This window comes from Indicator indicator, chromosome 33 (genome assembly GCF_027791375.1).
Source record: "Indicator indicator isolate 239-I01 chromosome 33, UM_Iind_1.1, whole genome shotgun sequence".
In the NCBI taxonomy this organism is placed as follows: domain Eukaryota; kingdom Metazoa; phylum Chordata; class Aves; order Piciformes; family Indicatoridae; genus Indicator; species Indicator indicator.
The window spans coordinates 6,182,317-6,192,575 of NC_072042.1; the positions used below are offsets into that span (position 1 = coordinate 6,182,317).

General features: G+C 55.3%; 1 protein-coding gene across 1 annotated transcript in view; it reads right to left on the bottom strand.

Moving 5' to 3' along the window:
- RUNX3 (RUNX family transcription factor 3) overlaps positions 1-7,386 on the bottom strand; it is a 43,296-nt gene extending 35,910 nt beyond the window's left edge. The window contains exons 1-3 of the mRNA XM_054395313.1: positions 7,126-7,386; positions 5,953-6,109; positions 892-996 (exon numbers count right to left, since the gene is read on the bottom strand). Of these exons, the coding sequence (XP_054251288.1) occupies positions 892-996; positions 5,953-6,109; positions 7,126-7,386 (523 nt within the window). The remainder of the gene's footprint in view (positions 1-891; positions 997-5,952; positions 6,110-7,125) is intronic.
- Between the last annotated feature and the right edge of the window lie 2,873 nt (positions 7,387-10,259).

Genomic DNA, 10,259 nt, shown 5'->3' on the forward strand with positions numbered 1-10,259 from the left:
TCCCACCACACTGGGGGTTCCAGAGAGAAAACAAAACAAAACAAATTACTCCTGGCAAAAGGAAACTCCTCCAGCCAACAGAACCAGAGCACTTCCCTGCCCTCCTCGGGTCATGAGAGTTGCCAAGGTGAGCTCAAACCAGCCTGACGCTGAAAACCAACCCAAGCCACCTCTCCAAAGAGCCACCCTCAGCCAAGAGGCACCAGCCTGCACCCAGGAGCCTACTTGATCAAAACAGAGACATTTCTGTGGTTGAATCACCTCTTTGGTTTTCTCAAGCCACGCAGCCCCCAGCTACGGGCACTGCCAGCCAGAGCCTTTGACAACCCGAAAGCGAAACCACGACTAACCAAAAGGGGAAGGCTCTGATCGAGCTCTCCTGGGCCTGTGAGGACAGCCAGACAGATACAAGCACTGTGTGGAGGAAACCTGCAAAGACTTTTAGTTCAATAAACAGCAAGTCAGCCCCGAAAGCCAGGCACAGCATCTCTGGCTCTCTAACCCCTTCTGTGCACCACCTGATCTGAGTCCTTTCTGGTTTTGCTGTTGAAGTCCAAAGTGTTGTCCCCATGCCCCAACTACCACGAGGAGCAGAGCGATAAAATCATCCCCTCAGGATGGGACATGGAGCATGTTGAGAGTAAGCAGCAAAGCAAGGAGAGAAAATCCAGGCAGCCAAGCCATGCCCACTGCACAGTGTGCTCCAGGGGCTCACTCAGCTCCACCACCATCTTATCTCCACACACTGCCTGTCCTGGCTGCCTTTGCCTGGCCACAGAGACATCCTGCATCCTTCGGCCGTGGAGAGCTTGGCCCCCTGCACACACTCCCCTCCCTCTCCCCCCTCCCCAGCGCATTTCTCAGTGCTGCCAAATCAAACACATCACTCACTCCGTGGCTCCCGGGGTCCATCCACGGTCACTTTGATGGCTCGGTGATAGGTAGCGACTTGGGTGGGGTTGGTGAACACAGTGATGGTCAGGGTGAAGCTTTTGCCTAGAGGAGGTGGTGGGAGAAGAGCAGAAGGAAGAAAGAAAAACCAAAACAAAACAGGGTAAGAGAAATGAAGAGATTCTCATGGGTTCAGCTCTTGTGGGAGCAGAAGGCTCCTGCTGGAGCAAGCTCAGACACAAGTCTCCACAGCCACCCAGCTCCACCACACACATCATTTAATTTTATGAGACGTCGCTGCCGAGACACAAAGCTCGGCCGGCTCCCGCTGGGGTTCAGCTGGCTGCAGCAGAGACAGCCTTGGACCTGCTTCAGAGCCCGAGCCAGGACCTTCCTAGAGCAACAAGTCACTTGTCCCCTGCTTCCCCCTGCCCTGTCCCCATATCGACCCCTCCACCCACAGCAGCTTCCTGGTGCCTTCCCGTTCTAGATGCTTCCCCTTTTTCCCATGGGAATTCCAGCTTGAAACGCAGCTCTGGATGCAGAACTCCCTCCACAAGGGATGGATTCGGGTTCTGGCACCCATGGGATTCTCCTGCTAGAGCAAGCTGGTGGAGGTGGCATCAGTCTGTGGGCAATGAGTGCTGGTGTTTGTAGGGGGATGCTGGAGGGATTGGCCCTGTGGATGCCCCCAGGCAGGGACATTTAGAGGGGATCTGCAGTGAGGCCTTGGCCATTCAGGTACCCACGTATGGGGGGCCAGGTCTAGACACTGGAAACTACAAAATTGGAACTGAACCTGGCCAACTTTGGCCACCAGACAGCTGGCTGTGGGGACTGTCCCCTTGTCCCAGCCCTGACAACAGAGCAGGAACTTGCTGTTGGGGAAAGAGTTCAGACACCACCATGGCGGCTGTCAGAGATGTTGCTGGAGCACCAAACTTGTCACCTTTAAAAAACAGGGGCAAAGCAATGAAAAGTTCCTGGGAGCTCAGTTTTGCTCAAACACAACTGTTATGGTGGCACAACAGGTCTCCATCTGCAGCCCAAACCCCATTTTGGCATCACAGAGGGTCTCCTCACCCCCTTTCCTCACCCAGCACCCATCCAAACCCCAATCCCATTCATCTCCTGCAGCCTCGGCATCCCTATCCCAGATGCTCTTCCCTCTTCATGTCCAGTTACTGGGGAGGCTGCAGAAGACCAGGACAACTTCTCCATGGGAAGGACCTCTGCTTTCCTACAGCCTCCCTGGATTGGGGATCCCCTCTGGTAAAGGAGGGAAGTTGCACATGCAAGGGAGCAAATCACTCTAACCAACCCCCTCAAGAGCAATCACCGTGGGATTTCAAAGGCATTGAGTATTTCAGAGGTATAAATCCCAGCAGGAATCAGGCTGGAAATGCCTGGGCAATAGCCCTTAGCTCCTCCAGCCTTTATTTCTCAAATAATAAATGCAGTAAGAAACCACCATCTCCTTTCCCTTTTCCCCTGAAGGGATTAGGGGAGTTTCAGCTCCAGACTGTCATCTACCTACAGGGCTGGACCTGAGAGTATCCACAGTGAAACAAACCACTATTTGTACTGCCAGAAGGACAGGGGAGAAAAAATAATAATTAAAAAAGAATATAATAAAAAAGAAAATGAAATTATTTCCTCTGAAGAACATCCTGAAATTATCCCAGGTGGGAGAATTCCTCTATGGAAGCGTTGGAGGGGGAAATGCTGGCTTTAAAGCAACAAGCAAACATCAATCCCTGCCCTACCTCACGACTAAAGCTAAACAAAGTTCCGGCTCATTTTCTGCCCCAAAACCGAATATATATATATATATTTTTTTTTTACCCTCCCAAGCCCAATTTGAATCCTCACTGGAATGATTCTGCCGACAACCTGCACGGAGGAGCTGAGCAGCGGCAGCCTGCGTGGTGCGAAGGCTCCCAGGTGCCTGCACGGCCAAGTAAAAACCAACCAACACCGAGGGTTTGCTGGCAATTTTTTTGCAGAACAGGAGCGCAGGGATGAGGATTATTAGGAGTAATTATTTAGGAAGTTCTGCGGGAGGAGAGGGAAGGGAAAGGAGCCGGCAGCGGCCAGGCAAGTCCAGCCTGTGAGCCGCACAACCCTGAGCCCAGCAGCTCCTCACACAGCTCCCTGCGAACTGCTGCATCACCTCGGTTTATATTTTGAATATTTTATTCTCCATGGGCAACAACTTCCCTGCATTTCAATTTTCCACCCCCTGCTCTCTGCAGAGCCCTCCAGGGAGGGCGGCTGCAGCGCGGAGCCAGCCAGGCCATTTTTACGTCTCTTAACCAGCTCTCAGCAATCCTCCCATGAATCGAGAATGAGAATTATTACTCAGCATCATTTTTACTCATTTCCCGTCTTCTTGGGAAGCCGAGCTGAGGTTAATCACTCCCACCGTGCCCCAGCCCCAGTTTGCCGGCTGAGAGCGGCTGGATCCCAGCTCCTGGGTGGGTTTGGAAGCACCTACGGCTCCCTGAGGATATTGCGGCTGGGAGAGCAGCATCCTACTGGCCTCTGCTTTCGTTTTACACTGAAATCCGAGCAGAAAAGGGGTTTGGGGCTTGCTTTTATTTTTTAGAGCAAAACATAGAAATGGAACCTTCTCCTCTGCTTTTGTCTTGCACATAGGGATGGTAACGTAGGAGGAGGTCGGGGAACGACCTGCTCTTCCCAGCTCACACTGCCGGAGAACGATCCCCAAACCGTTAAATTCTCCAAACGCCCAATTCTGCATCATTTCAGCTCACGTTTAGAAACGAGAGCCTGGCAGCTTCTGTTTCGAAGGGCTCCCGCAGCTCAGACTGCTGGCTGTGCGCGGTTACAGATGCACACGTCCGCACATCGAGCGACACAAACACACACACACCGCTCTGCCCCAACAAAATATTTCACAGCGAATTCAAATTTACTGCCAGAATAAACGAAAGCAGCACTAGGCTCGCAGGGATTAAGCCAGGAAAGGGAAATTAAGTGTGATACTCAGAATAAAAAAATGCCACAGAAACGATATTATTTTTTTTCGTGTTAACCAGATCTGAAAGAGCTGGGGAGGGCTCGGCTGTAGACAGGGAGTTCAAAACAGGCTTCAGTCTAAGAGGAAACCTCACCGTGCCACATCCACTCCAGCCGCGGGGAGCCCCGATGGGGTTAGGGCTCTGCAGATGCTACAAAGCCTGACCCCACAACAATATATTTTAAAAATAAATAAACAATAAATCAACACTTAAGTTACTCTCTTCGCTCCAAAGCCTTTTAGAGGCAGCGGAGGTGTTTCCACTGCTGTAATGAGTCTTTGCCAGGACTCTGCCCAAGGAAAGAGTCTCTTCACTCAAGTGCTTCCTGAGACAGCGAGCTACTGTTAATTGAGAGCTTGGGGCTGCAGAGGAGGAAAGTTAATAATGAATTCAAGGGTCAGGCTGAGCTTGGGTTGCATTCAGCTGGGAGATTTGTGTAATGAGAATGAAAAAAAAAAAAACAAACCCAAACCAACCAAACAAAAAAACCTCCTCCCGAAACCCAGAAAGAAACGAGCCTAAGAGAATAATTGATTACAGAAATGAAAGCTTAATTCATGAAAGAGGAAAACATTTTCCATCCATCAACCTGCAACCAGTTAAGTGGAGAGTTTTAAAGAAACTGCAAGATGGAGAAGGAGCCAACAGGAAAAAGGAAATGTATGAAAGAATGTAAACTATTCCAGTTTCATAAAGAGGAACAAGTAAACAGTTATTACATGCAAATAATTCCTAACATCACTGTTCTTAATTAATGCAGAGAAGTCAAAATATAGCTGACATTGTGTGTATACATTCGAAGCCTCGGCGAGAACGCTGCCATATGGCCAGTAAAATGTAAGATTCGTCCTTTAGTTTAAATGAGCAATTAAAGTGCTTCACTCTGCAGCGTTTAGTGGGGTTGAAATGCTGAAATTCTCTTTATCCGCTTTGAAATCCAGGTAAAATTCGGCTGCAAGGGATGCGGTGGGAAGGAAAGGCTCTGCTCCCACCACCCGCTCGCAGTTCCGTGGTTTTGGAGGATTTATATTCCTCTCCTGGGATGGCACAGCCTCACTTCCTTCACTATTTGTTTGGGGAAAGCCGGCAGCGTGATCCAAATAAGGCTAAATATTGGAGTCAGCCTCCGTGGCCAGAAAGTAGAATTTCCCTCCTCTTTTTCCACGCAACAAAACGTGGAGAAAAGAAACGAATCTTCCTCTGAAAGCACCTAAAAATCTGCCCGGCTCCCGCAGGAGCTGAGCCTGTCCTCATCTCTGCCCGCTGCGGTCCCTCCTTGCCGAACTCTGGGTTAGGATTTTACTTTAAATCCTGGGTTTTGCACCATTCCAAGCCCAGCTGCCAGGTGGGTTTGATCCCTGAGCAGAGTCACCTGCAGAGGGGCCGCACCACAGGCACCGCTGCTTCCTTTTATCTCCCTGATGAGAGAAATTTGGGCGGATTCGGCCTTCAGTTTTTAAGTTCTTGAAGATTTGGAACAAAATCGGGAAAATTTTGCCTTAAATTTTTGAGGATTCGGGATAAAATCGGGAATATTTGGGCTTAAATTCTTTATGAGGATCTGGGCTAAAATCGGGGGGAAATGGGCTGCTTACCAGCCCATGCACCTGAGAGGAGCTGTCTTACCCCACAGCGCAGGTTTTACAACGAGTTGTTTCTCTTTTTTCCCCTGTATCGTCCTTTCCTGAACCCTCAGCAAAGGGAAAACCCAGGGATGAGCAGGGCAGAGTCGAGGGGTCGACCGGGACTGCTCCTGCATCCCTACTGCATCCCGCTTGAGATCTGCTTTGGGGCTCGGGGATTCCTCCCGATGTCACAAACCCAGCCCGCAGCACCAAAACCACCGGCTGGAGAGAAACACCCCATTAAAATTAAATTGAATGAAATTAAATTAAAATAGAATTAATTAAAAATAAAATCAGTTAAAATAAAAGCTGGGCGTTGGGTTTTTTTTTTTTTTCTTTTTCTCTCTTAAAAAGCCAAATAAAAAAGGAACCATTTCCGGGCCGGTACCTACCCCTGCCGCTTCTCCCAACAAATCTCAGGTCGTTAAATCTCGCTACTTGGTTTTTCATCACGGCGGAGGCGTTGCGAAGCTCGGCCGAGTAGTTTTCGTCGTTCCCTGCCATCACCGTCACCACCGTCCCATCGGGGACATCTCCCAGAGCTACGACCTAGGGCAGGACGAGAGGATTTTAGGCTAAAGTTACCCACGCTCGGAGCTAACCTGACCTGCGGTTTCGTCCCTAAAACCAAAGCAAAACCAAAAGCAATTTGAGCCCCCGAGGAAGTCTAAAGGAAGGGGGAAATGAGTTTTAAAAAGGGTTAAAAGGAACAAGGGGCTTCTAGGGGATAGGGAGGAGTGGTCGCCCGGCTCTCGGACCCACCGTGGGGGTGTGATGCTTGTATTTTGTTTGATTTGGGCGGGGGGACAAATCAAGCGCTGCTGGGAGCAGGGCGGCCGCCACCGGGGCCTCGTAGCTCCGCGCCCGGCCCCGGGAAGCGTGGGGAGCCGACGGAGGGGCCGAGAAGGACCTCCCTGCAAGGGGAGCAGCACCCCGGGCTGCCGGCACCGGTACGGCAGGGGGAAGCCGGTTTGCAAACTCTTCCACATCTCCTCTAGCTTCCCCGGGACTCCGCCGCCGTCCTGCTTGGTTCCCCCCGGCTCTCCCCACTCTGATTTTTGGCAACCCCGTTTCCCTACGTTCCGGCTCCGGGAGGGCAGCAGCGGGAATGCCCGGCCCAGGGATGCCTCTTCGGGTCACCCCATCCCGATGGAGCAGAACCGAGCTGCCCCGGGGAGCCCGGGGAGTGCAGCCCGGTGCCGATGCTTCAGCTTTCTGCTTTCTTTCTGCAGATTAGATCTGCCTCGCCTGCCTCTCTCTCTCTCTCTCAGGAAGGTAATTAACCTCCACTCTCATTAAACTTCAAAGTTGCCTGAGAGCTCCTAACTGTACGGAATATCTAAGATGCTGTGACCGCGGGGCAATGCGGAGACTTGATTAAAAATAATAAGCCGGGCTCCCTTGTGAAGGTGATGTCAGGAGCGAGTTAAAGTGAAAGAGGCGGAGGGCAAAAGGCGAATGGATCTGGGCGAAGGGCAAGCCCGGAGCCAGGCCCGCTCCCTCCGACCCCCCGGAGCCCCCTGTCCGGTCACAGACTGTCTCCCCCGTCCCAGCTCACCGCTTACCTTGAAGGCGACCGGCAGCGTCTTGTTGCACCTCCAGTGGGACGGCAGCACCGAGCACAAGAAGTTAGGGCTGTCGGTTCGCACCAGTTCGCCGGCGTGGTCGGCCAGTACATCCACGACGGAGCGGACTTCGGGTCGGGCCCTGGCTCCCGGTGCGGCGGCCCCCAGCGCCCCGCTGTTCTCGCCCATTTTACCGCAGGGGAAGGCAGTGGAGGGGGGTGTGAAGCGCCTGCTGGTGCTCGGGTCTACGGGAATACGCATCACAACGGCGGGCGTCAGGGAGCCGCCGCGGCCCGGGGGTACGAGGACGGACCTGGCGGGGCCCGGTGCCCAGCGCTCGGTTGCGACGGGGTTCGGTAGCGGGGCGCGGTGGGGGCAGCGGCTGCCGAGCCCCGCGCTGCCTCGTTCCGTCCCGACAGATCGCCGTACTCGGCGGGGCGGCGCGGGAAGAACGGTGCGGGTTGCTCTCTCCCGCCCGGTTCCGGGCTTCCTTCCCGGTCGTTTCGCTGCGGTCCCGTCTGGCCCGCCCGGGGAAAAGCGGTGCGGAGCCCCGGCAGAGCCACGTCGCGTTCGGGCACCCTCGGCCGGGCGGCCCCAAAAACCAGCTCCCAAGTGTCAGCCGCGCCGCCCGGTACCGTATTTACTGCCGGCCCCGGTGGGGGCGGGCAGCGCCTTGACGGACGGGGCGCTGCGCCAATGGGGGGGGCCCGCGGGGGTCCTTCGCCCCGCCCACCACCTAACGCCTGCGGGGACAAGGGGCGTGGTCATCGGCGGGGAGGCGTGGCCTCGCCCGGTGTAGGCGGGACTCCGGCAGCCACGCCCCCGTGGGTCTAGCCGGTGGGGGCGGTCGCACGTCGGGGCCCCGGTGGCTTCTCGCCGCCGCCACCGCCGGAGGGTTTTGGGGCGCGATGAGGCCGGTTTGGGGTCGGAACCGCTGCCGTGCAGAGCGGCTGGAAACACAGCGCCATCCCTGCTGCCTCCCCTTCTACCAGACGCGCCGCTGCCCCCTCCCCGCTGTGGCTCGGCCGGGGAGGGACAGGGGGAAGCGGTGGCCGCGGGGTAGCCACTGGCGACCACTGGCACACGCGTTCCCGACGCGGGGAGCTCGATGAAAACCGCTGTTCTCCAATCTCCACATTTTGCCTCTAAATAAATGAAAACCACCTCGATCTCCGGCGGTCCCGGGGCGCCCGCAGCCTCCGGTGCCCGCGGTAGGTCCTACAGGGCTGCGGCTGTGGGCAGAGCCGGTGTCTCCGGCCGGAATCGTTGGCGAGAAAATTCGTGGCGAAGCCACGGTTCTGCGGGAACACAACGAAGGCATCGGTTTGCTCCTCTCCACGGCTGCCCGCGGTGCGCGGCCGCGGAAACGCCGAACCGCGGGGGAGAACAGAGAGGCAGAACCGGCGGCGAGGCGGACGTTTTTTTGCCCGGTGGTTTCCTGGCGGGACTGATCTCCACCGAGGGCTGCCGATGGTGTTAAGAAGCCGAGACGGCCCGTGGGAGCGGAGCCGGCTCGGCCGCAGCATTCCCGGCTCTAGACTGCGCAGTGTGAAAAGCGATTTTTCGTTAAACAGAAACAAAATAAACCCAGAGACGCCCCCAATTTCTCCTTCTCCAATGGTGCCAAACTAAGACACCATTCTCCTCCGCCAGCCGCGGTGCCTGGACGGGTGCACCCGGATTGGGCTCTGCATCCCGCTGATCGCCAGACCTAGAACGTTCCCGAGTTTGCCCCAAAGAAACGAAAACCGCGGATTTTTCTGTATTTCGAAGGAGCAAACCGACAGCGACCCGTTAACAACCGGGGCAGCGCTGGTTGTCGCACCGGCCACCCCCCTGGGAGAGCCGTGTCGGTAGAGCCGGTGGCGTGGGCAGTTCAGGGCTCAAGCTGCCCCGGGGGCATGCCGCCAGCCCCGCATGTTTCCCGCAGTTACCGACCCTCAAATTCTGCCCTTTTTAGGTGAAAGCTGGGTTCCGTTCTATTTTTCGCCCCCCTTTCAGCAGCGGCGGAGACACACACACACACACATACACACACACCCCGGAGCTGCGGGAGGGACGGACCTGTCAGCCCCAGACCGAGTTTGTTGAGGGCTCGGTACGACCCCATCCTGGTACCCCGGTACCCCCATCCCGAGGAGCGGGAGAGCCACAGACAGCGAGGACCGGGGCGGGGGGGTCGCACCGCGCATGCTCCGCAGCTGCGGTGCCGCAGCGCGGCCGCTAGTTGACGCTAAGGCTTCGCTGTCCGCGACGGGGCGGCCAAAGGCACCCCGAGCTCAGCTCCGGACCGCTGACCCCATTCCCATCTCGCTGACCCCATTCCTGGTCCGCTGAATATCCCCAGCCCGGACAGAGCTTCTTGCCGGCAGCGAGATGCTCGTTTCCAGGTTTATAGAATCAGAGAGTCACAGACTGGCTTGGGCTTGAAGGGATCTTTAAAGGTTACCCAGACCCAACTTCTCTGCAGTCAGCAGGGATATCTGCAGTTAGAGCAGGCTGATCAGTGCCACGAACAATCTGACCTGGAATAGTTCCAGGGATAGGGCAGCTCCCACCTCTCTGGGCAACCTGGGACAGGTTTACATCACTGTAAACAATTTCTTCCTTCTCTCCACTCTCAATCTCCCTCTTTCAGCTCAAACCATCCCCCCTTGTCCTGTCCCAACAGGCCCTTCTCAAAAGTCTGTCCCCAGCTTTCTGCTCAGCTCCTTGAAGCATTGAAAGGCCACCAGAAGGTCTCCCTGAAGCCTTCTCTTCTCCAGACTGAACAATTCCAACTCTCTCAGCCTGGCCTCACAGCAGAGGGCTTTCAGGCCTCCCAAAATTGCTGTGGTCTTCTCTGGACCCTCTCCAAGTGTCTCCTGAGGACTCCAGAGGTGGCCCCAGCACTGTAGGTGGGATCTCAGAAGAGTGGAGCAGAGGGACAGGATCATCTCCCTCCACCTGCTGGCCACACATCTCTGGATGCAGCCCAAGATTATATTCCCTGCCTTCCCTGTTTTATCCATCCCATGTCCACTCACAGCCCTGCATCCACCCACTTCTCTAACCCCTTTTTATATTGGGAGCAACCTGTTGGCAAGGGCACCTAATTACATCATCTTGGTGTCCTCAGAGCAACATACAACTGC